The sequence below is a fragment of the Fusarium musae genome, chromosome 10 (assembly GCF_019915245.1).
Source record: "Fusarium musae strain F31 chromosome 10, whole genome shotgun sequence".
NCBI lineage: Eukaryota > Fungi > Ascomycota > Sordariomycetes > Hypocreales > Nectriaceae > Fusarium > Fusarium musae.
In genome coordinates, this window is record NC_058396.1 from 1,889,793 (window position 1) to 1,914,615 (window position 24,823).

Consider the following 24,823-nt stretch of genomic DNA (forward strand, 5'->3'; position numbering starts at 1 on the left):
GATTGATATTCTCGGTCATGGTGACTTGAATTTATGTTTAGATTCAAGTTTCATGCCTGACTTGGGCTCTGAGATCCTCAGCGGACTTCAACTTGAGTTAGGAAACGTCACCGACTGCTCATGTCCAACATCAGACACCTTATCAGACTCCAATGCCGCTCCATCCCTCCACTCCCCCGCTTCAAATTCTGTCTCGGTAGCTACTATATCACCCGTCCCGCAAACATCGTCACGCTCATGTTCTTGCCTGGCAACTTTCTACCTCACAGTAGATGATCTCTGCAAGAACAAAAGACTTACCTTTCCATCGGGTCTTCCATTTCTTCGAAAAACGATATCAACAGCTAGCCAAATCGCCCATTGTCAGATCTGTCCCACAAGCCACCTATCTGCCATGCAGAATATTCAACTTCTGGGAACTCTCCTCATGTCAGTAGGGCAGCAGTACGGGGTCATCCTCGAGTCTATAGACAGAGAGGCCAAGGCTTCAACGGAGAAGAATGAACTGAAACGTCTACATTTCAGTGAAGTCGGTGTTGAGTATTCCACAGAGGCTACAAGTTACAATCTAGAGTTAAACCCTACGGAATGGGCGGATTTGGCTAAGAAAGCTGTCAAGGCTGAGGTTTACGGAAATGGGAGGAAAGAAGAGTGTTTGTGGGGTGTTTTAAACTATCTCGAAAAACGGCAGGCTCAGTGGCATGCAGTGCCACCGCATCAAGATTGTCCTCATCAGTACCAGCAGTCGGAAGAGGAGCCGTTTTGTATAAAGATACTTCACAAGGCTAAAGAGTCAGTAGAGGCTCTGAAATGGAAGTGTCGTGAGCTCCACGGCCCTGATAAACCTGATATTAGTGCGAATTCTCTTCCCTGAAGCAGGTTGCCGGCCTGGAAGAAATGGTCTCCCTATAGCAATTCTACTTTATCTCATAGAAGATCTTCTGCATTCACGTTCTCGAATTCACTTTGATGGAACTAGCTGGTCGTTAAATAGGACGGCTGTTGATTTTGGGGCCGAGGAATATTAGCAGGGATTACAAGCATTCATGTTCCAGCCTAAATCAGATTTGCATCATCAAGTCTCAATATTGTATCTGTATGGTGTATGTGAAGTCCATAGCATGGTCAAAAGCAGCCGGTGTCTGTGCCTAAACCTCTTTTTCTGTAACGTATAAGCATGATGGTAGATGAGTCTCACATCATCAAACGAAACGCCAATATTCCTCCGTCAGAAAGTCGACCTTTGAGATCTAGCACCAACTTCCTATAGTCCGTATGTAGCCCAATAATAAGGCTAGAAACTGTCCACTCGAGAGACAAAAGTATACGCTTATCTCTCCTCGAGGACCAACGCATATAGCCTCTTCGCGTCCCCTTTCCATCTCATCTCCATTTTCCATACTAATATTGCTTCATTTTGAGTTCAAACATCCTTTCTAAAGATGCCTCACCTGGCCAGCACATATCTCATTGCGCGCCTCATTTCCTTCGCAATGTCCTGGATGTTCTGATCATTGGAACAGGGACAGCTGGTCTCTCTGCGGCCTTGGCTCTTGGTCGTGCGCGAAGGAGTACCATTGTTTTCGGCATCGACGACCATAGAGGCAGGCTCCATGAGACTACAAACCAAGCGATCTCGAAATCAATCCAGGATGAGACTATAGCTGAGATCAAAACCAAGTTCAAAACCATCATATTCAGCCGCGTGACAGCTGCTTCTGTCCGTGAGAAAGGCATGGTATTCGAAGCGGAAGACGCGACAGGCTGATGGTGGAAGGGAAGAAAGGTGATATTGGCTATGGGTAGCTGTGATGTTCTTCCAGATATCCCAGGATATGAAGAAGCTTTGGGGAAGAAGATGTAAGCCCCGTTTGGAGTTTGGAAGGACTACGAAACCCCAAATCCTGACTCGTTGGACAGTTTCGACGTCTCCAAATGCCTCGGTGTTGGTAAAAGGGCGACTAACGAGGCTGCTGTGCCCATCACATCCGACTCTCCAAGTTCGATCGAGGCAGCAGTGCTGTCGGCTCATCTCGCCCGCCAATTCAGTCCCCATATAACATTCTTGGCCAACGAGCTTTCATATGTTGAGCGCCATCCGCAAATTTTAGGGACGAAGAACGGTAGCTTCAGAATAGAAAACAGGCCCATCAAATCACTGCAGAGCTCAGAAACCTCAGTGACTGTCCAGTTCACGGATGGGGCAGAATCAGTGTACGGCCTACTAGCGCATAAGCCTAGAAAGGTTATTATTGGACCTTTCGCAGAACACTTAGATCTTGAAATGACATCGGAAGGGAGGATTTTGATAGAAACTGAGTTTCAAGAGACAAGCACACGTGGTGTTTTTGCGGTAGGTGACAGTGCCAGCTTTCTCAGTCAAGAGAGTGCTGGGGCCAGTGCTAGATGGCTAGCAGGGGTTGGTGCAAACCTACAAATTGCCGAGGATGATATGAGCATGTAGTTTACATTTGTTCCGAGTATAGACGAGGATGGATCAAAGAAGTCGCCGATTCTTCCCAGTGGTGCATGGTGATTCTTGAACACGGTGGTTCGAGTTTCCATCGCCGTCATCGGGGACTAGATTTTGGTCGCCGACCATATGCTTGCAACACAACTTGTATCATTAACAGGGCTAAATATTGATATGGCTCTGGATTTTTGAAGTACTGGACACCGACATACATATTTAACGCGACAGAAATGCTTGGCAGGTAATGCATTTGGTTAATGGCGGTTTAGGGTAAGTCGACAACCAAGGATCCTACACCATGTCATGCTACTCTTCCGCTATGTATAAATCTAACTTAAGCCTTTCGGGGAGGTTAGCTGTTCTTAGTTAGTGTCTGATGCTATCACACCTTGATATATCAACCATTCCATTACCTGAAGTCTGTGTGAAGCTACAGAGCTCCCGCCGCGATTAGGTTTTGGTGTTTCGGGAGGCAGAAGCAGGACTCACGTCCATATACGTTAAAGATACAGGCTTGTACATAGAAATCTAGGCCTGTACAATATCCACTCATGCTATTATTCTTGAGCCTTCTCAGCTTATGCCCGGAAGTCGCCGTTCCAAAGAACGCAGTTGGGCCATCGGGCTCTAATTTCGGACCATCGGCGGCAATCACTTTATCCCTGAATCACGCAATTGAGACTTATCCTCGGCTGGTTAGTTCCCGTCTCGGACAAACCATAACCCGTCCTTATCAGGCCCTGAATAGGCAAAGCGCTCAACGCTAGTGGGTACGTACAGTACGTCACTTCGATTGTACTTTTTCTGGCGTGTTCACTCTTCAGCTTGAGCTTTTTCTCGCAATTCGACTTCACTCTTCCTTTTGAAGAAAAACTCAAAAACTCAAAATGCTTTCGAGTCGTGTGACACTGGCAGTTCGATCTGCGGCCTTTGGCCAGTCTCGGAGGGGTCTCGCTACCGCTGCGGCCGTGACATCTGCTAGCCGGAGTCACAAGGTGGTTGTTGTTGGAGGAGGCTCTGCTGGTCTCGCCATCAGCCATCAACTTCTCCGGAGCGGCCGATTCGCCAGTGAAGATATCGCCGTTGTTGACCCTGCTCAGTGGCACCATTACCAACCTGGATGGACACTCGTTGGTGCTGGACTCAAGACCAAGGAGGAGTTGAAAATGTCCATGCCCGAGCTTATCGACCCCAAGCTAAAGTTTTACAACGTCAGCGTTGATGCCCTCACTCCTGAGGACAACAGCATCACTCTTGGAACTGGCGACAAGGTCAACTACGAGCACCTCGTTGTTGCGCCAGGCATCAAGATCAACTACGACAGCATCAAAGGCCTTCCCGAAGCACTTGCCGAGCGCAACGGTCCTGTTTCTTCCATCTACGGCTACGACTACTGCGACAAGGTCTTCCCCAACATTCAGCGCCTCCAGAAGGGTAACGCCATCTTCACCCAGCCCGCCGGCGTCATCAAATGCGCCGGTGCTCCCCAAAAGGCCATGTGGCTTGCCCTCGACCACTGGAAGCAGACTGGTCTCTATGACCCCAAGAACCCCTCTGGCTCTCCTATCAAGATCACCTTCGCCACCGGTCTTCCCGTCATGTTCGGTGTTCCCAAGTACAGTGCCGAGCTTGAGAAGCTGCGACAAGAGCGTGGAGTTGAAGGTCTTTTCCAGCATGATCTTGTTGCTATTGAGGGCAACAACGCTGTCTTTGCCAATGGCGAGAACAAGGTCACCAAGCCGTTTGACTTCCTGCACGTCGTTCCCAAGATGGGACCTCATGCTTTCGTCAAGAAGAGCGCTCTCGCCAACGAGGCTGGCTATGTTGACGTCAACGACAACACCCTCCGCCATAGCAAGTTCGCTAACGTCTGGTCTGCTGGCGATGCTTCAAGCCTTCCTACCTCCAAGACTGTCGCCGCTGTCACCTCAGAGGCGCCCGTCCTTGTTAGCAACCTACTACGTGCCCTTGATGGCAAGGAGCCTGAGCCCGCCTATGATGGCTACACCTCATGCCCTCTTCTCACACAATACGGCAAGGTGATGCTGGCCGAGTTCAAGTATGGTGGCGTTCCCAAGGAGACTTTCGGTGAGATTCTCGGCATTGACCAAGCCGTTCCCCGCCGCTCGTTCTACCACTTGAAGAAGGACTTCTTCCCCTGGGTTTACAAGAACTACATGGTCAAGGGAACATGGGGAGGACCTAAGGGCTGGATTAAATAGACAAAAGTTTGAACTTGCTGTGTATGTTAGACTTGTGCCATTGGGGAGATTGTATACCCACGGAGGAATTGGAATAAAAGCTGCAAAATAATGACCCCAACGACGCACGGCTTTGGCCCCGGTGATGACAATGTATCCGTTTCTTGGCTAACGAGCAGACGTGGTGGATGCGAGCCCTCGGCCAAACACGAAAGAAGCTCACCTTCACTACGGAGCACCATCCTCACTTGGGAAAACTGGCCCTGCTCCCAGCGGTACAAGCTTAAGATAAGGTCACTCTCCCCGGTACAGATAAGCATTTTGGCTACCGTCACTCACACCATTCTCCTAGGTCCCAGCGGCCAAGCTTCCCCAAACCGGGGATGTCGTACAATCACTCACCAGTGTCACCACCAGCTGCACGACGTGAGTCCTACTTATGGTCCGGAAAGAAAGGATTCTACCTCGACGCTAAAGCGCTCAAACTTCTCTGCATAATCGAATGCTACGAGCGCTGTCTCCACACTCGGAGGAATCAACTCGACCTCAACACCCGTGACCTCGAGAAAATAGATTTCTACAGCTCGAAAGCCAAACTCAACTGGTTCGGGTCACTTCGTCGGCGATTAAGCGAGCAGTTCGATCGCGAGAAACAGCGCGAGCGCCAGATTGACCAGTTACGCACCAAACTCCTGGAAGTCCAGATTATTTTGGATAGCGAGTCGATTGCCAGGAGTGAGGCGAGGCTAGCGAAGCTTCAGGCAAAGTTTGAACCGATGATCCAGTGGCAGAGTGTAGAGGCTGAGAAGGAATACCATAAATGGCTCTGGGAGGAGAAGAATCGAGAAGACACGAAGAATGACTTGAAGATTGAGCAGAAAAGGAAGGATAGGGAACGGTGGGAGGGGAAGTGGCAGGAGTTTCTGTTGAGCAACGGAGCCAAGAAGGAGGTTTCTAGGGGACATCCTAAACTGTGGGGTTCTTTTCTGCTGTGAACGACCCTTTATTGTTGTGGTTCTGGTGGTTTGCGTACTTTGGGCGAATTGTTGCTCTTGGAGGTTGTTTAATGTTTACCGATGGAAATGGGAAAGATGGCATCGCGATGAAGTTTTGGAGGTTAATATGGCACGACTGGGAAACGTCGTTAATTGATTGGATTCTAAGTTTCTTCTTTCTTTGCTTATTACTTTTTTACTCTATTTCTTTCCCCTTTTCACCCTGATTTTGCATGGTCCTTGGCTGTCGATTTCGCCAACACTGGCACATACAGGGGACGCACCACGTTCAGCAGCAGCTTGCATTTTGGCAGGACGTCAAGGAGACTCGTTATCCACCTACCGCTACTACACTACGTCTACGATAACGGCTCAAGCCTGGTGTTTATTTGGATCGGTTTCATAATGTTTAATATCTTGAATCGGTTTTAGGTCACACGAATAATGAATCATTTTATCACTGGGATCCCCATAACGAGTCGAGTCTACTAAAGCTCAGAAAGACGCGAGAGAATTTGTCCAGCATGAAAAGACACACGTTCATCGACGCGTGATTCACTTGAATGTATGACATCACAGTGGCATATCAAGACATGGAGCATTCCCGCCTCGGACCTCCACTCGGCCAGAGACAGATAATGTGGGTAAATTATTGCCAGGTGAACTATCCAAGACCTGACCCAGATACATCAAACACGGTGGTGGAGGACAAGTTTGTGAAAGGTGGAATCGTAAACTGTAAGTCGAGACTAAAGGCAGATCACATAGACCATCGGAACTCGGCGACAGCCAAATATGATAGAATTTTATGCTCCGCACTGTGGTCAGAGGTACGTGTATGAAGGTCCCTTTCGTGTTTATGTGAGTTTGTGGCCTTTGCCTTTATGTTGGGGCTGAAGCTTCTTTCTCTCAACCTTATCACAGTGCTTGTAGAAGCACAACCCCAGTTGACCTTTCTTTAAGACCAAGGAAAGCCCAGAAAGCCCACTGTTTCCCCTCACCACCAAATATTCTCTGCGGCCTCAAAACACTTTACTCAGAATGGATTTTGTTAACTACTACAAAATATTGCAGCTGCCTCACACAGCGAATCAAGATGAGATCAAGACGGCTTATCGACAACTGGCCAAGACGATGCATCCAGATAAGAACCCCGATGATAACCAAGCCACTTTAAACTTCCAAAACGTTAGTATTTATCAACTTACCCAGCGTGTATACTAAGCAGCTGGAAGCTCAACGATGCATACTCTACACTATCAGACCTAAGAAAACGACGAGTCTATGACATAGCGTACGAACGGCACACAAGACCATATCCCCCTCCGTATTCCACTGAAGTGAGAACAAGAACAAGAAAATCCAAGAATGAGAAAATAACGCCCTTTCCCAGTCCACACTGGGTTGATAGACGTCAAGTAGAGCAGTTCATTGGGCAGTTCAAGTCTTGCGCATCAAAAGCCGTGCAACAAGTGATCATCCAAAAGAGAAGGATAGAACAGAAACAAGAAGCTGTACGAGCTCTCGAAGACGAGATCCTCACAGCGAGGTTCGAAATGATCGAGATATATGAGTGCGGGGCTGGGCCGTCAAATTTGGAACGCACCAAAGAATACCCTCAGATCCAGGCGCAAGAGAGAATTAAGGCTGAACTGGAAGCCGATCTCAAGGAGGAGGAAGAAAAGCTCGCAAGTCTCGAAAGGCAAGTTCTGGAGTTTAACCTTCGACTCTCATATTGGGAAAATAAGTGGAACGTTTTCTACGGTGAATCTTATTCTTAGGCTTCGTGCGAATCCGATCCCCCGGGGCCGTTAGGGTGGCCATACGATACCGTGCGGCATGGAGCGAGGAAAAGAACACAAGCTTCTCCGGATTTATAGGCAGCTATGAGAGAGAAACGGGAGAGAAGCTCAGAAGGCACTTACAAGTTTTCAGAGGAGAGAGCAACACAAGGTGGCAGCAGGGCATCATGGAAGTGCCAAGGAGCTCTGGAAAACGTGCTCTGATGGGGAATGGGGGATAAATGCTTCGCCTGTACACGCACATGACACCACGGACTGGAAGCCGGGCCTAATATATATGGTGGTGAGCCCCAAACAGCATAAGATCTGAGCTATACGTAAAACATCTCCGCCAATAAAATATGTACATGAAAACATCCCCTTTCTCTCAGATGTCGTAGCAGTGCCCCGACGCGTTCTTAGAGCCATGATCAAAAAGGAAGTGCCAAATGAGAAGGCATGTCAAGAGTAGCTACAAGATAACACCCAGGGCAATGAATATCATCACGAAGGAGCTCAAGATACCCGTTTCGTAGCGCCCAGCTCCCGCAACTACAACTCCCGACACTGTAGTAACCTTATCACTGGTCCTAGAAGAAGACTGAGAAGGCACCGCATGGGGCTGTGCGTGCCCAGCGCTAGGAACTGTATTCTTCCCGTCGCTGGGTTGATGCTGGCTGGGCCTGGTACTCTCAATATGACCAGCGGTAGGTTTGGCATCTCTGAGTGCTGTGGTGACTGTTCTGACAGGCCCCGGTACACTATGATATGCACCTCGGGTGGGCGCAAAAGCATTAACCAAGCCTTGAGAGTCATGAGCATGATTTTTGGTTGACTCTGTGGCGGCAGCACAAGGTGCAGTGATTGTGACTTCGTTCTCGCCATGATAACCGCAGGCCTTACAAGGCATAACGTAAGTGGTCATCTCGACAGTGGGAACGGGGGGGTGAGCGCAACGACTGCAAGGCTCGTAAGACAAAGTAGCACAGTACTCGGTAACAGTCATGGTTGAAGGGTTGTGTGGGTCGACGATAGTGTAAGTGACTGTAGTAACCGTAGTCTCGACCAGTGTCTCTCCTGGCTGTGTAACAGAGTCGATAACTGTCTCGACCGGCTGAAGGGTAACAGACTCAGTCATAATTTCCGTGACAGCGGCCGCCGGCCCAGAGGAAATCGCATTTGTTGGAATGGCTGTGATTCCATCTTGCGTGGTAACTGGCACCTCACTCTCCGTGCTGGTCTCACCAGGCGAAGGAGGCTCATCATCTAGAGCGTACAGGGTCAAGAGGATATTGGCTGGCGCAGCTCGCCTATCAAGTGATTTACGTGGACCGACCCAACGGCGCTCTGAAGAGGATACAACCAGACCACCACAGAAATGGCTGCTATCACCCGGACAGGGAATATCACATCGGCCGTTCAGCACCAGGCTAGTTGAGTCAAGGGAGTCTGAAGCATAACAAGATCTATTCAGTTGGTCAGTGTTAGAAGATAGATGGCTATTTGATGTTGACTTACCGATCATAGATTCCTACGTAGGCTCGGCCCCTAGCCAAGGCAACGCAGCTTGAAGTGGTCATGTTTGCACCGGAGCCTATCAGGTTGAAGCTAGGGTAACCATCTGCGGATCCAAGGCAACCCTTGTAGGTATACCCACGAATGGTATCGATGTTTGAAGGGCCATCAACAGGAGAGGATGTTGCCGGAGGGGCATTGGATGATGAAGTTGTTGGGACTTCGGGAGAACTGGACGTCACTGGTTCCAGTGGAGCAGACGTGGTCTCTGGGATCACTTCTGAGGCCGAAGTCGAAGTCTCCTCCGAATGAAAGGTAGCTTCAGAGGAAACTGAAAGGAGAGCGGTGCTGACAGTTGAGGAGGTCATAGACTCGCTAGAGGCCTCAGGGATAACAGTGCTAGACTCAGATGTGCTTGTCGTAGTGGACTCAATCAGTTCATCTGTAGTCGGCACAATAGACTCGCTTGTCGTTGTATCTGAAGCAAGAACAGGTCCCAGGTCAACGCTGGTGGAAACGATCTCACTGGTAGTGCTGAGGATTGGCTCAACGTCAGTAGATGTTGAGAACTCAACTGTTGCAGATGATGTCATTTCCTCAGTAGAAGTTGACACCTCGGCAGTCGTGGTTGTTTTCAGTTTGCTAGTGATGACAGTTGTGAACTGTTCTGTGATGCTTGTTTCCTCTGTGGTGAAAACCGACTCCGATGTGATATCAGTCGTGGCGGTGGTAGTCTCAAAGAATACCGAGGTTGACTCTTCAGTTGTTGAAACCAGCTCCGTTGTGGTGACCTCGCCAATGGCGGTGGTCGTAGTCTCAGCTGTTGTCGTAGTCTCGGCTGTTGTCGTAGTCTCGGCGGTTGTCGTAGACACCTCCGTGGTTGTTGTTACTCCAACACTTGTAGTTGTCAGATCATCCGTCGTCGTAGTTGTTGATTCAGCAGTGGTGGTGCTAGTCACTTCCCCAGTTGTAGTGGTTGTGTCCCCCGTCGTGGTTGTCTCCCCAGTCATGGTTGTCTCCCCAGTCGTGGTTGTCTCCCCAGTCGTGGTTGTCTCCCCAGTCGTGGTTGTCTCCCCAGTCGTGGTTGTCTCCCCAGTCGTGGTTGTCTCATCAGCAGTTGTGGTGGCTTCAACTGTAGTAGTGGTAACTCCGGTAGCCTCCACGAAAACAATAAAAGTACCAGATGCGGTGTCTGACGCAGGAATAGTAGAAGTGTAAGGTTGTTCTCCAGGAGGGAGTGTCGTTGTTTCGTAAACATAGTTGACCTCAACTTTGTCAGATCCAAAGTCGCAGTCAATACAACCCTCTGCTCGGAGAAGGAAACCAGAGTCGTTGAATGCATCTCCAACGTCACAGACGGATAACACCACGTTCACGGTACCGCTAGTAGCCATTATCGTCCTCACAAGTGGTGGTGAGGATCGTGTGTACCCCGTGAGACTGTCTGGGGGGACGATGGCATCCGGTGTGAGTAGGAAAGGAGACAAGGCATTTATTTGATTCCCATCGGTATCAGAGGCGTATTGAATCGGGGCGCCAAGGGCTATATCAAGGATGGATATAGCATCCATATTACCAAGGGTGCTATGTATAGTGTTAGAGAAATAAAGTTCAATCGTAGAGTGAAGAGCTTGTACCTTGGAGCTTCCTCTGTAGCAAACACGAATTCGATGCGGACACCGTTGAACCCAGGTTCAAGTTGCAGCTGAACTTGTAAAGCGTTGATGTTCTGGGTACCTGGGGCACAAACCCAATCGTAACCAATTCCAACGCCGTTATCGACGTTTCGATCCCCCGAGGTGTAGGCTCCAGTTGCTTTTCCGCTGGTCAGCATACCTCCACTCCCGAGGCCGAATGGTCCATCGGTAAATGTTCCCATGCTCATTTCACCGAGCGAACTGACACCCATGATCATGAGACCTGGCCCGCTGAAGATGGCGGAAGCTACCGTAGCGCCACTGGATGTTTCGATGATAGAGAAGCATCTGGCCAAGAAGGGAAGTGCCGTAAACGCGACCAGAGACTTGGGATTGGTAAACCTCATTTTGTTAGTGTGTGACCTCTACTCAAGGTTTAGTAGCCAGAGGTAGAGAAGACAAGGGTGAGAAAGAGTGGACGAAGTGAATGATAGAATACAGCGTCATTTTCACTTGCGTTTGGGTACTTAAATAAGCGAAGCTCGAAGGAAAGAAAACTTCTGTTTTGTTTGGCTTATTTCCTCAAGTCGCGACCATAATTGTTATTGAAACGAAATCTGGGCACTGGTCTGACACAGCCTGACTCATGGTTCACCAGCTATACCGCTTTAACGTGTAAAGTGTGATGATTATCTTCCAAGCTTTACCCTTGATTGGCATAGGCACATTGCTGTCACTTCCCTGGTATCCAAGATGACATCCTGTGACAAGCGTAATGGTAAAATAGTATAGGTTTATACGCGACTTGCCATGATTCATACAGACGCGACTGTACTCAACGGCTGAATAGGTTTCTGAGACATCTGCAATCCATGGAGCCTGTTCCTGCGTTTTTGATAGGCCCAACAAGTGCTAACAGAGACTAATTGGGGCGCCAACACAAGCTTAAGTTAGCGTCAGCGGGCTCGTTCGATTGACATAGCATTGAAACAAGGCGAGATAAGGGAGGTTCAAATGGAAGGTCACTAAACTTGAGTGAAGGAATTGGTTTAAAGTGTTATTTCGCTTCTTTGGGCAGTGGTCCTGCGTTCCTAGCTATGAGAATAACCGAGACCTTGTAATCGCAGTATTCTTCTCGGGGTCTAGACCATAACGGGCTCGTTCGATTGATATACCATTGAAACAAGGCGAGATAAGGGAGGTTCAAATAGAAGGTCACTAAACTTGAGTGAAGGAATTGGTTTGAAGTGTTATTTCGCTTCTTTGGGCAGTGGTTCCGCGTTCCCAGCTATGAGAATAACCGAGACCTTGAGGTCGCAGTATTCTTCTCGGGGTCTAGACCATACCGGTCCGAGGCGAGACCTTGACCAGATGTTACTGAACTGGATTGGTATCCCAGAAAGACAGAGCAAGCAGAAGTCTTTGATCTCATTACCTTGAATCTGGGTCATTGCAACCTTACGTCGCAAAGCGGATATGTAATTACAGCTCACTGCCGCCAGTGCCTTTAAGATTATGCTAGATTGAGTGCGTGAAGAATTTTTCATGAAAATGGCACTTTATTGGGATTTTTTTTGTCAACGCGTGCTCCCTTTGAGACTCGAGTAAGGCATGGAATGTAACATTGATTGTCAGTGGGTTCACAGTGGTTGGCTACCCTATAGAGGCATTTAGATGCAGAGATCTTGGATCTCGTGTGCGCGCTGTTCGCAGGCAGTTGCTTTGCGATGTTCAGAACGGCCAGTGTACCCTTGCCATAGATATTGGCCTATTTAGCTGTTGACTTGGTTGGCTGCTGATGTGCATCGGGCCAGACGTCCACAACCCGATCGTCAATGCAGGCTGTGCCATAGGCAATCCTAATTACACCAACTCTCTAGGTAAGCCGTGTCGGCCGAGCTTCTCTCGATAGCTCAATCAAGATGCTGTCTAACGCTCAGACAAGCATATTGGGCGAACTTGATTCGCAGGGCATACGCTATCTACTCATCGGACCGCCCACTTGCGCAACCCGAACTTCGGCCGAGGCGTAGATCTTCCCCAGGATTGACGTAAGAACTCTGGGGTAGCGGGGTAAATAAGTTCGGAGACCTCGGGGGACAACTGCCATGCTGACACTTGAACTTGAGCTGATAGGGTATATCCCATGTAATTGGACACGATCACTCTTCAAGCCTCGGGAATGCGAGTCGGCAAGTTGGATGTGCGCTATAAAACCCCGACAAGTCCAGGCTCAAGAAGGAATCTCGTTCTCTACGAACCTCTAGTCTCTTGACACTAGCGATACCTCAAGATGACGTCCCCGATTGCGGTGTTTGCTATCCCAGCTGTGGTTTTTGCACTCCTGCTGCGGTTCATCGTCCAATCTTTTCGCTCTCCACTACGGACTGTTCCAGGCCCTACTGCCGCCCGATTCACAGATGGCTGGTACTTCTGGAAGGTTTGGAAGGGCTCATTCCAGGACGTAAACCTGGATCTGCACAAGAGATACGGTATGTCCGCCCGCCGATACCTCATGAAACATCCACTGAATGCTTTATCCAAGGAACTATTGTACGATATGGGCCCAACCGATATAGTTTCAACGATCTCGAGGCAGCCAAGACAATCTACGGTCTGGGCACTCACTTCCCAAAGTCGTCGTGGTACTCGGCCTGGGCAAGTCCCGGCACATGGGCCATCTTCAGCGATCAATCAGTGAAGCGCCATAACCAGAACCGAAAGCTGTACCAAGCGACATATGCAATGTCCTCCCTTGTTCACTACGAGCCCTTCGTCGATGATTGCGCCGACATCTTTACTCAACGTCTATCCGAAATGTCCAGCACCTCGACTCATCTACCTGTCGACATGCGACACTGGTTCCAGTGCTACGCATTCGATGTCATCGGCCTAATCACATATGCAAAGCGTTTCGGCTTCCTAGACAGTGGAGACGATGTTGGTAATGTCATCGGTGCTTTGGAAGACCATTTGGGTTATGCGACCCTCGTTGGCATCTTCCCGAGTCTGCACAAGTACCTCTTCAAGATCAGGAACTGGCTTGCCGGAGGAAAGGGAACCGGACGCGTATACATCTTGAACTTCACAAACGAGAGGATTCGTCAAGCCCAGGTAGCTCCCAAGCCTGTCGCCGCAGAGAGTGAGGTTACCATGGAAGACTTTCTCACCAAATTTCTGGCTAAGCATGCTGCCTCACCAGATGTCTTTACTCAGTATCATGTTCTCATGGGATGTACATCGAATATGGTCGCGGGCTCAGATACAACCGCAATCAGTCTCTCAGCTGTTCTGTACTATTTGCTGAAGAACCCGGATTGCCTGCAGAAGCTGAGGGCCGAGATCGATGACTTGACAGCACGAGGAGAACTGTCGAAATCTCCCACCTTCAAGGAAAGTCAACAGATGGTCTATTTCCAGGCTGTTATCAAGGAGGCACTACGAATGCATCCCGCTACAGGTCTCCCACTCGAAAGAGTTGTTCCCGAGGGCGGCGCAACGATATGCGGACGATTCTTCCCAGAAGGAGTAAGTTCATTATGAAGCCCAGAAAGCTTGAGCTCTATGCTGACGAGTGACACAGACTATTGTTGGTATCAACACATGGGTAGCGCATCGTGATACTCGAGTGTTTGGCCAAGATGCGAACTCCTTCAACCCCGACAGATGGCTCACTGCTGAGAGTGAGAGACTCTCCATGATGAACCGTTACTATATGCCTGTGAGATTCCTCTACTAAAGCATTGATCATGTCGCTGACGAAAGATCATTTCAGTTCGGACTCGGGTCACGAAACTGCATCGGCCGGCACGTCTCAATGCTTGAGATGTCGAAGCTGATCCCACGAATTATCCGCGACTTTGACTTCAGCCTTGATTCGTCGTTGCAACATCAGAACTGGCATACCCAGAGCTATTGGTTCGTCAAGCCGTTGGACTTTAAAGTTCGTATCCAGCCGCGTATTTCGGAGAAGCAGAGATAGTAAGGGAGACAAAAGAATAGCCGGTGTGATTTTGCATATTGACTCAAAGATTTATATGGACGGGAACAATCAATCTGCCTTGTTTAGTTATGTCTTATTCTTGAACACTGACCCGTCAACAAAAGGGCTGAATCTTGTGCGCAAAATGAAACATCTTAGTATAGTCTGAATATTGCTGGATTGCTAGATGATGATCAGGGACTGAACTACAACTAAGCACTTTCACTGACCAGCTTTTCGGACAGTTCCCAAAGCTTCTCTGCCTCTTCATCAGACTCAGCCTTTGGATGCGCAGCGCTACAAATCTGACAATCTTCCAAAAATACACCGTAGTTCTCCTTTCCCTCCCGTTTCTCACCCGGCCCGAGTTTGGGATCCAACGCCGCAACAACCGTGGTTGACCCTCCAGCCTGAAGAGTCTTATACTTCACTCCTCTCTGGTTTCCAACCTTTAAAATCGCCTCGCGAGCTTCAGAGGGCATGTGTCGACTGAGTTCTGTCTCAATCCACCCTGGAAACACTGCCAGTGACAAGATTCCGTAACGCTCGTACCATCGCTTGTTTGCGCCGATGCTGAAAAGCACATTTGCGACTTTGCTCTGGTTGTATGCTGCCAAGGGGATATAGCTTAGTTCCTCCACATTGGGAGAACCCCATGCTCTATGAACCTCGTAGTTGGTCCTCTCTCCTTCCGGTAGGTCCTTGTTCTTCTTCTCAAAGTTGATGTCACTCCATCTCATGTGCGCCCACTTTGGCGATCCACTGGACACATTGATAATACAAGTTGCACCCTTTGGACTCTCCTCAGAGGCCTTGATAAGCTTTGGCAAAATGAGGCTGGTGAAAAGGAAGTGGCCAATATGATTGGTCGCAAAATGCATCTCGACGTTCTCTGGGCTGAGCGAGCGTTCTGGGAGGAATGCGACCCCGGCATTGTTGATGAGCAGGTAGACCCTCGGAATGTCATCTAGGCCGAGAAGTTCCGCAGCGGCGGCACGAACTGACTGTTGGCTTGAGAGGTCAAACTGAAGGATGACGTAGTTGACCTGAGGGTAGAGACTCTTCATTGCATTCACACTTTCTTGGAGCTTGGTGCGAGAGCGGCCGGTGATGATGAGATGCGACGGCCCCTGCGATGCCTGCAGCGCGTTCCTAGTCAGATAATAGTGGATTAATCAATCGAAAGTCATGTTTCTACTTACCAAAGCTTCGGCTGTTGAGTGACCGATCCCGCCTAGGTTCACTCCCGTGACCAGCACAACCTTACCAGAAACCTGTGCAGAGAAGGTTTGGGCGACTTCAAGACCCTCTGTGTCGCCATTAAACTGAGAGAATGTTGTTGAGTTCATGCTTATCAGTATTGGATGGTGATAATGAACCGGAGTACAAACGGCTAGCCTGGTGCATGTGCGAAATAGATGACTTTTACACCGTTGCCAAGCGGGTAATCATTTAATTTATGAAGGAAAAGGTGAAATTAAACTTGGAGATCGTCATAGCGAAGCCCGCTTACTGGAATGATTCAATCTGAGCTGTTCGGAGAATAGATGCTATCAACATGGATTTAAGCGGAGTTAAGTGATGCAAGTCCAGGATTTCGGCGAGCAGAAACCCAACTCCGTTGATTAGCTCCAAGCTACGTCTTTATGACGGGCTCAGAAGAATGATATTTGAGGTTTTCTGTGTCATGTACTCCATTGCGCTCGGATTGTCGGTAGAGCTGATTCCGTGGGACCGAACTGTGAATTGGTTTGTCAGAAGGCTCACATGGCTTGGTTTCGCTTGAAAGATGAGCGAATAAGCTTACTCATGTGGTGGCCTCTATCTTGCTTGAGTGAATTTCTTTCTTGAGGCAACCAGGCAAAGATGGTGCAAACATCAAAGCTTCCCCTTCAATCTTAATCATCGCCATACACCAGAGCCCACAAAGACCGCGAGTTAAGGAGGCTAATTTTCTCATACCTTTGCCACGCCTGGGATTCTTTGCTTTTTCCTTGGAATGGCTCAGATTGCTTCTCATCAGTGGTGAAACATGCAGCCTTGTTAGTTCTACCTTGCCTTGAGGAGCAAGAAAACATCAGACTTTGCTCTGAGGTGTAAATATAAATTCAGTAGAAGGTGCACTATACCTAGCCTAAGCTCATGCCATATTGTTTAAATATTTCTATCATTTAGGATAAATGTACTGAGCTTTCTTTCTTCCCCTCGCCTGGGGCCTGGTTGGGGGCAGGACAAAAGGAGGCTGTGACAGCCTGCAGCGCCAAGAACCTCATCACCAATGACTATCCGTCATCCGGACAGGAGCTGAAAAATATTGCACTTTCAAATTGAGCTATCAAACGCCACTGGGTCATGTAAATTATGATAGGGGTCACTGGTATGATGTTTCAAATGGTATTTGGGTTTAAGGATCCCCCCTCTTCTCAAACCCGAGAGCCTTGTTTCTGTTGGCCCAAAACTCGCAAGAAACCGCTTTTCAACATGGACAGACTCAACAAAATTCTTGTCTTTCTCTTACTGTATCTACAAAGTCATATCGTACCTGTACAATGTGACTCGATAATTGGCTACACGGTCACAGATGGAACAAGTATCTCCTTCCTCTTAACACCCAGATGACATTAAGTAACAAAATGCTTCGCAGCCGAAACGTTCAGCTGCCCCAGTCCAGCATCCTTTCGTACGACTCATACCTTTTCTGGTGACACAGATACATACGCCCACTGCGACTGGTTCACTTCCGAAGCGGGCAGTAGTTTTGAATGGCGAGTCGGCACATACTGCGATGGCTACACGGCCCTGTTTACCCACTGGACTGCAGGCGGTTTTGGTACCTCCTCTTCGAAGATTTGGTAACCTTCCTAGTGAACTCGCCTTATGTATGTCAGTCAAGTACATACTAATGAGCTATGATAGTGACGGAGATTGTGTGACCGTCAAGTTGTACGAGAACCCCGACGATTTGGATGGCATTCGATGGCTGATAAGCTGCGATGACTCCATCGGTGTTTCAACCAGTATTAGTACCTTATTCTTAGAGTATCCTACAGACTGTGAGTATTGAAATATACTGGGATATTTGAACAGTGAACTGACCTTTGTGGAATTGCAGGGGACACCACAACCGAAAGCACGACAACTACGAGCGAGTCTTCGAGCGAGTCATCGACCACTGTGACCGATAGTGAGTCGCCAACGGAGACTGAGACCACTCCATCCGCCATGTTTCCGTCAAGTACATCGGAGCCAGAAGAATCAGAGAGTCCCACTGATGAAGGGACCAAAGGCGGTGGTGGACCTAGTGGAGGTGTTATGGCTGGTGCCTTAGTCGGTTCGGTCGCAGGCGTAGCACTTATTGCAGGTGTCATCATCTTAGCTTTCAGGATGGGAAGACGAAGTCGAGACGATAACGAAGGGCCCGGTGGCGGCTTCAGAGATTCTTTGAGGTCTATACCAATGCCGACCTCGGTTTCCCATCAACCTGAGCCGAAGCCGACTGTCCCAGTCATCCAGCCGATATTTGTAGAAGAAAACCAGCCTTACCGCAACAGCGGTGAAAATTAGTGGCGCTAATAGGATGTATCATCTAGGAGAGGGAATCGGGGTGGGAAGGGCAATCTTACGAAGTGAAAAGCGCGATGACAACTGGATTAATACTAGCTTAGAGATTCAACGCATTGTTGTTTAGTATTGACTCTTCTTTTAATCATCTGATGCTGCGTAGGGGTTCCTTACACTTCAGTACCGTTCTCAATTTTGAACTGTTGATTCAGTACCTCATATATGGGCTTCTATCAGCTTGTCGGGAGACTCCCTGTACCTTTCAAGGAGAACTGCTGGGTGAGTAAACAAGCATGTGGAACTTTTTGACTCCTCACAGGGATGTAGAATAGCTTACGATGCTGGCCAACGCTTCTTTGTACAAGTCTGCAGGCAGCTCGCCATGCTTGCATATTGAGGCAGGGTCTGGCCAAGCCACCGCCCGCCGATGAGGCTCTTGTTTTCTTACATTGCCGAAATAAAGCTCAACTCTGCTTACAATTGATACCACTCCACATAGCGCGTATGCATTGTTTCTACAAACTGTGTCTCCACTGAAGGTCTGAGTGTCGGCCAGCCCTATGACCTTCTCCGTGTTCAAGCGGGGATTCCAAGAACTGTGGCTTTTCTTCTGCCGTCGAGCTTACTGCAAGACAAAACGCCCTTGCAGGAGACTAACACATAGCGATATCACAATACCTTTCAGGTTGAAAAGACATGCTTTAAAGTTTGGACTACAGTGTTTGCCTTTTGTTTCCTCTTCTCCCTCCGTGCCTGATCGGAGGTCCCTGTCTGATTCTTGGTGCCTCAGAAGTTAATGATTACTAGACCTGTATATAAAATCACTCTGCACGCTCGACAGTCTATCAAACCTTCTCATAATCTTGGCAGTTCTCAATCTCCAACAGTATCGCATCTACATTCCTTGCACGGATTCAGTGCGTAGTGCATAATTCATCATATCTTATTACTTTCCGAAGTCGCCTTCTTGAGTTGTTCACCATGGGAAGTGTGTGGGGAGAGGCCCATACCCATTCTGATACACCCTATCAGCAGCTATGGCTGCTTGATGGCGGGTTCAAACGCGACTCATTCGTGTACTACGGCTCATGGGAAGAAGACAACTCTATTGTGTATAGAATCACCACGAACACCGCCACAATGAACAAGATCTTTGCCACATTCACGCCCGTCAAAGCAAACTATGTCCTTCTCAAGGTCCAACTTGCCACGCCAGCGGCAGCATACAACCAACTAAAGGCAAACGCACCTCATGCTATGCTCCCGCCAGACGACTTCAAATCAGCCCTGGGGGACAAGAACTTCATTACTGCACAGCCTTGGGGAGGGTTCAAGGGATCCGAAATCAGGGAGTTTGTCAGGGCCAATGAGTCTAAGATCCTCATTGAGAAGAGGGAGTACAACACCATGAGGGTCTACACCATTGTTTGGGCACCGAATGGGGATAAATGTCGACTGGAAGGTATGGAAAGGTTTATCTGGAAGGTTATTGGTGGGGAACTCAACGTCGACAACTGGACGAACTTTATGCGCCTCGCGGTCTCTGTCACGGTTGGAGGTCCAAACTGAGATTGACGAGATGCCGGGTGAGCTGTGACAAGACGATTCGGACTGGACAGAGGGAGTGTTCAACATCAATAATAAAGATATTAAATAAATTAACTAAAATGTGTGGGTATAAAACTACTAAGCATCAATGTTCTTACTCGAATCCCAACGCCAAAGAGTACTTCATCGTTGGTAATCAAAACACGAAGAGGGGAAAAAAACCTCAGATGGCGGTATCGTAAGTCGGAAGAGCATCATATAGGTCTTGTCCTGCCTGAACTTGTTCCTATTCTCTTATTAGTTGAGATATCTTCGCGTATTCTTGGCCAAACTTACGTAGGTCGGCACGTGGTTGATGCCCGTCTCATGGTGTCCCTCGACAGCAATCTGCAATGGCAGTCGCAGGGTGAAACTGGAACCATGCGCTCTAGAAGCCATAACAATTTCTAGCATGTAGGTCCGGCTGATGAGGCAGGAATAAAAGGTCGGAAGCAAGATCTTGTTATCGGGGCTCGGCAGCTCGATCGAAACAGGCAAAGTTGCTGTATGTCGAGGCGCTTCGGCCTTGATGATATCACTACTCTTGGAGCCTCGTCTGGAAGCCGTGCGGGGAGGCTCATCGCCCATGGTAGAGTTCTCTGAGCCTCTGCGTGAGCTCGGTGCTGACATTGAAGCTGATGTTTGTTCCCAGCGAGGCGCGGGAGACTTGGTGACCGTTGCGCTCTCATCGAGCACAAAGCTTAAGATTGGATTTGGCATGACGCTGGGGAAGTTGTGTTGATCTGGTAGGAAGCTAAGATGACCTGTGGAGTAGTACGTCGATGCTTTGATGGTAGCTGACTTTGCGTACATCTCGGGTGGAGTCGCTTTCTTGGAAGTTGGCCAGAACTCGAGATCGATATTGAGTGAGCATTCTGACGGCTGAAGCTTGTCGGCTGAGATGATTACGGCATCTGGTTGACGTGTGGTTGCTCTGACGTAGCCTAGCTTGGAAGAGAGAATGTCTTTTCGAATTGACTTCTCTTGAGTCATAGTGTATCGTGGGTTTCCTGGTAAGATATGCAGAGGAGGCTGCTCTGGGAGATAAGGCATGACTTTCACGGGATGAGCTCGCTCGAGAACCATGGATTTGCCTTTATCGGTCTTGAGCAGCGCTCGTGCGTCAACACCGTAGTTGATAGCAACAGTATGGACAGCCATGTCATCATGCTCCCATGATCCAATAGTCGGCGGTAACTGCAGATGCCGTTCCCGAATGATTGGGTTTCGATGCTTGCAAGCCGCACTGGGTAATTGATATGGAATGACGAAAGAGAAAGGAACCTCGTAGGTTTGACCAGCCTGAAGCACTCCGTCGGCCGGCAGAGCACTCTCAGGGATTGGCATTCTAAGCTGAAGAAACTTGTGCCCTGATTTAGGCATAGTTCCTTGGTGAAACATCTGGACCAGGGTTGTTTCAGAGCCAGTGAAGACTATCTCAAAAGCATCGACGGTTAGATCTGCGCTTGGTGAGAATGATACAGAGCCAGTGATGGTTGAGCCGGAGGTGTAGATCTTGGCCTCAAAGTGTCGATCGATGGTGATTTCGAGAGGACATTCTGACTTTCTCCGCGTGGGAACCCAACTTCCTCTACGCCTTGGCTCAACTTGTATGGTGTTGACGGGCGTAGTGTTGAACAAAACCTGGGCAACTGACATTTTGATCGTGTTACTCGAGGAATTGTTAGCGCTGATAAAGGGAAAACTGGATAATCTCAGTCATGAGCTAAGATAACTATGTAGATTTGAGATGAAGATGAAAGAAGACAAAGGTGTCGTCCCCCCGATACTTGAGCTGACCTTTCAGTTCCGCCACAAGACGAGTTGGGACTGCCAACACATGACCCTTTATCTCAGCCAAGGCTCTGGTCTGCGGTGATTGGCCACCATGACCGACGCGACGCCCTGGTAATGCATTTGGCCGCCTGCAATTGGCTAACAAAAGCCGACCCCAGACTTGGAGCCAAGACCTCCGATTCCCGCACGACTTCAGACTTCACGCCCTGGGACTGACATTTGCCAATTTCTCATCGGACTCATCGAGACAAATGATCAGCAGCTTACCAATCGCAATCCATCACATCTCAATGCTGACCTGCCAAGTCGTTGCATGTTGCTACTCCCATTCTACGAGATTTACAAGCACATTCGTTGGGGAATCGTTATCTCCTCGGGCTGTCACACTCCTACGAGAGCCAAGAACTAGCAGCAAGCCACCTGTCGCTGAGTGAGGGGTACCGCCATGATCACAGGGAACAAATCAGCCTATAGTTATCTCGAGCCAAGATACGCTGGTATTTTTCGCAAAGCACCGCGCTCAAAGATAAGGCTTCGGAGATAGCTGTGCCGCGCTATTCCAAGAAATGCTTCTCTGATGATGTTACCACCGGCTATACGGCGTGTGACGCGCCCTATCTGCCGTTGGGGGAGGTTATTGATTGGGTTTAGTGGCATGATCTACCCCAGACTCTTGCAGTTTTCGCTTCAAGTGGTGGATGGTGACAGACGGTTAGGGCGGTAACTTACAGTGTGTTTCTGGGTGGTGGCCGGTGATCGGTGGGGAAAAGCGAGAACAAAGTGAGAGCACAAACAATGGCGCAGGGATTGGTCAAGGGTTTTGGACAAGCGTGCCGAGAATTTGGGCTTGAGTCGGAGATGCTCTCATTTGTCACATGCGTTAAGTTTATACTTGGCAGCCACAGTCGCCGACGTTGCACTTGGTTCAATTATTAATGAGATTGAGTAAAGGGCGTTGAGGCTCTGAGCAGGCCGTTGAGTAGACTTGAGCGAAAACAAGCGTCTATTTCGCAGAAGCACGCGACATCGCAGTACAGCATCATCAATTAAAAAATCTTCACCCATGGGGCTCCTTCAAAATGAGAGCAGCTCCACAAGCTACCCCAAATACAGTGGAACAATTACCATTGCTCACCTCGTGAAGTGGGCTGGCAATTGCCGATGAGCTTGTTCTCACTCAGCCGCATCTCAGCGTAATCATTCAATTGGATCGAGAATTTTCCATGGCTCCATTTCCCCAACGTTGATCAGGAACTTTTCCATGTCTCCTCAATTATATGGAGATGAAAGAGAAAATGAGAGTAATACTTCCGTTCAAGATCCACCGACTCCATCGTCAACTTCCGACCGATACTGACAGATGGATCTGACGTGACGTGCTTGGCCAATGCGGGGTCTTATCGCCACGAGGTCAGCTCCGATAATCCACCGTTTACGGACAATGAGACCACTGTCTCGGTAATTAGTTTTGGTGTTTCCCGAAGTTTTTGCAAATAGTTACATATTCGACATGACAAACATTACAAGTCCAATCGATATCGGGAGATGTTCGTTGAGGCATCGCGTCGTGATGGCGCCGATGACGCGCCTGCGGGCAGATGAAAATCACGCACCGCTGGATATGATGAGAGAGTACTATGCGCAGAGAGCATCAGTTCCTGGCACGCTTCTCATTACGGAAGCAACGTTTGTATCGGCCACATCACGAGGGCGTGATGAGAATGCTCCGGGAATATTCTCGCAGGAGCAGGTCCAAGCGTGGCGACATGTAACGGATGAGGTTCACAGCAAAGGGTCCTTCATCTTCATGCAGCTATGGCACGTCGGTAGAGCAGCTCGTCAACATGCGCTGGACAAGGCTGGCTTAGAAATGGTCAGTAGTAGCGACGTCCCCATCAGCGGAGAGTATCCGACACCACGGCCCATGAGCACTGAGGAAATCAGGGAGTGCATTGCATCTTTCGCCAGTGCCGCTAGAAATGCCATCAACGCGGGTTTTGACGGTGTCGAGATTCATGCTGCAAATGGATACCTCATCGACCAATTTACGCAAGATACATGTAACAGACGAACAGATGAATGGGGCGGCAGTATTGAGAATCGGTCACGGTTCTGTCTTGAGATTGCGAGAGCTGTTTCACAAGAGATAGGCCCGGATCGGACAGCTATTCGACTGTCACCTTTCAGTGCGTTCCAAGGCATGCGGATGCATGACCCCGAGCCGCAGTTCACCCATCTGATCTCCGAGTTGAAGCCCTTGGGGCTCGCGTACCTCCATCTCATTGAACCCCGTATTGCTGGAAACGTGGACAGGGAAACCGATGACATGGAAAGCCTCGACTTTGCGCTTGATGCATGGGCTTGGGCCGGACCAGTCATTTTGGCTGGGGGTTACACAGCGGAAAAGGCAAACAAAGCCTCGGAAACAAGCTTGAAGGACCGACCTGTTGCGTTTGCGTTTGGGAGACACTTTATTTCTAATCCGGACTTGCCGCTTAGACTCGCGAGGAATATTCCCCTGGCGCCGTATAAGAGGGATACTTTTTACAAGGTAAAGAGCGCGGATGGGTACACGGATTATCCTTTCAGCAGAGGATGGAAGGAAGGACAAACGGTAGAGTAAGCGACGGTATATACAAGACATTGACTTGCCTGGTACGAATGTCCATTTTTGCGTTTGTTGATGCATGGAAGATGCTGCATGCCTACGGAATAAGCAATGCTAGGCCACTGCATGAGTCCAGGGCTGGGGTGCCATGAAATGAGTTGGGACGGGACGAGAATGGGTATGAAGGTGAAAGAGGCAGTACATTAGTTGCAACTTCTAAAACATCGGAATGTTCTTTGTGAGTTTAAAGAAACAGATGCACTACCTCGTTTTCTGTGTAAGTCTCATGGCATCCATGAGGATGAAAGCCATTTCAGTGCCGATAGTGGGGCGTCATAACTAACGTACGATGCTTGACCAAATTCACGAAGCCAAACAGCGACGTCTGTACCAAAGCGACTGTGCACACAGAAAAACAAACAACAAACACAAGTGAAACAATCCTTACGTGGCTGTCCTTCTTTCGTCTTCCTGCATCCATAAACAAGATTGGGTTCCCGCCGTTGACGCCTGAAGAGTAACACACGTGGCATATCACATGACTCCGCAACCGCAATCTCATCTACCGTTACCGCCTTAAAATTGCCCAGCATTCGTTTGTGCCCGCACTTCACCATAAGCGACAGCATACCCTCTCCTCTTTCACCTCACACCTCGCTCACAAATCTCCCCGGAATCATCGGCGA

At 49.0% G+C, this 24,823-nt stretch overlaps 9 protein-coding genes across 9 annotated transcripts; 6 read left to right on the forward strand and 3 right to left on the reverse strand.

The window, feature by feature from the left end:
• Positions 1-3,360: 3,360 nt before the first annotated feature.
• On the forward strand, positions 3,361-4,695 carry J7337_012804 (uncharacterized protein; the record flags this gene model as incomplete). The annotated part of the gene is made up of 1 exon (XM_044830306.1): positions 3,361-4,695. The coding sequence occupies one exon, from the start codon at positions 3,361-3,363 to the stop codon at positions 4,693-4,695; it is 1,335 nt and encodes a 444-aa protein (XP_044675222.1).
• A 362-nt stretch (positions 4,696-5,057) lies between these two features.
• Positions 5,058-5,669, forward strand: J7337_012805 (uncharacterized protein; the record flags this gene model as incomplete). The annotated part of the gene is made up of 1 exon (XM_044830307.1): positions 5,058-5,669. The coding sequence occupies one exon, from the start codon at positions 5,058-5,060 to the stop codon at positions 5,667-5,669; it is 612 nt and encodes a 203-aa protein (XP_044675223.1).
• A 1,041-nt stretch (positions 5,670-6,710) lies between these two features.
• J7337_012806 (uncharacterized protein) lies at positions 6,711-7,450 on the forward strand (the record flags this gene model as incomplete). The annotated part of the gene is made up of 3 exons (XM_044830308.1): positions 6,711-6,861; positions 6,882-6,963; positions 7,063-7,450. 3 exons carry the CDS (start codon positions 6,711-6,713, stop codon positions 7,448-7,450), a joined length of 621 nt encoding a protein of 206 aa, XP_044675224.1.
• A 472-nt stretch (positions 7,451-7,922) lies between these two features.
• J7337_012807 (uncharacterized protein) lies at positions 7,923-11,009 on the reverse strand (the record flags this gene model as incomplete). Its single annotated transcript, XM_044830309.1, has 3 exons — positions 7,923-8,916; positions 8,969-10,549; positions 10,603-11,009. The coding sequence occupies 3 exons, from the start codon at positions 11,007-11,009 to the stop codon at positions 7,923-7,925; spliced, it is 2,982 nt and encodes a 993-aa protein (XP_044675225.1).
• A 1,886-nt stretch (positions 11,010-12,895) lies between these two features.
• J7337_012808 (uncharacterized protein) lies at positions 12,896-14,341 on the forward strand (the record flags this gene model as incomplete). Its single annotated transcript, XM_044830310.1, has 3 exons — positions 12,896-13,094; positions 13,148-14,130; positions 14,186-14,341. 3 exons carry the CDS (start codon positions 12,896-12,898, stop codon positions 14,339-14,341), a joined length of 1,338 nt encoding a protein of 445 aa, XP_044675226.1.
• A 455-nt stretch (positions 14,342-14,796) lies between these two features.
• J7337_012809 (putative secondary metabolism biosynthetic enzyme) lies at positions 14,797-15,933 on the reverse strand (the record flags this gene model as incomplete). Its single annotated transcript, XM_044830311.1, has 2 exons — positions 14,797-15,723; positions 15,787-15,933. The coding sequence occupies 2 exons, from the start codon at positions 15,931-15,933 to the stop codon at positions 14,797-14,799; spliced, it is 1,074 nt and encodes a 357-aa protein (XP_044675227.1).
• A 3,352-nt stretch (positions 15,934-19,285) lies between these two features.
• Positions 19,286-19,714, forward strand: J7337_012810 (uncharacterized protein; the record flags this gene model as incomplete). The annotated part of the gene is made up of 1 exon (XM_044830312.1): positions 19,286-19,714. The coding sequence occupies one exon, from the start codon at positions 19,286-19,288 to the stop codon at positions 19,712-19,714; it is 429 nt and encodes a 142-aa protein (XP_044675228.1).
• Positions 19,715-19,916: 202 nt separating this feature from the next.
• J7337_012811 (uncharacterized protein) lies at positions 19,917-21,391 on the reverse strand (the record flags this gene model as incomplete). Its single annotated transcript, XM_044830313.1, has 2 exons — positions 19,917-19,979; positions 20,030-21,391. The coding sequence occupies 2 exons, from the start codon at positions 21,389-21,391 to the stop codon at positions 19,917-19,919; spliced, it is 1,425 nt and encodes a 474-aa protein (XP_044675229.1).
• A 1,708-nt stretch (positions 21,392-23,099) lies between these two features.
• On the forward strand, positions 23,100-24,152 carry J7337_012812 (uncharacterized protein; the record flags this gene model as incomplete). The annotated part of the gene is made up of 1 exon (XM_044830314.1): positions 23,100-24,152. The coding sequence occupies one exon, from the start codon at positions 23,100-23,102 to the stop codon at positions 24,150-24,152; it is 1,053 nt and encodes a 350-aa protein (XP_044675230.1).
• Between the last annotated feature and the right edge of the window lie 671 nt (positions 24,153-24,823).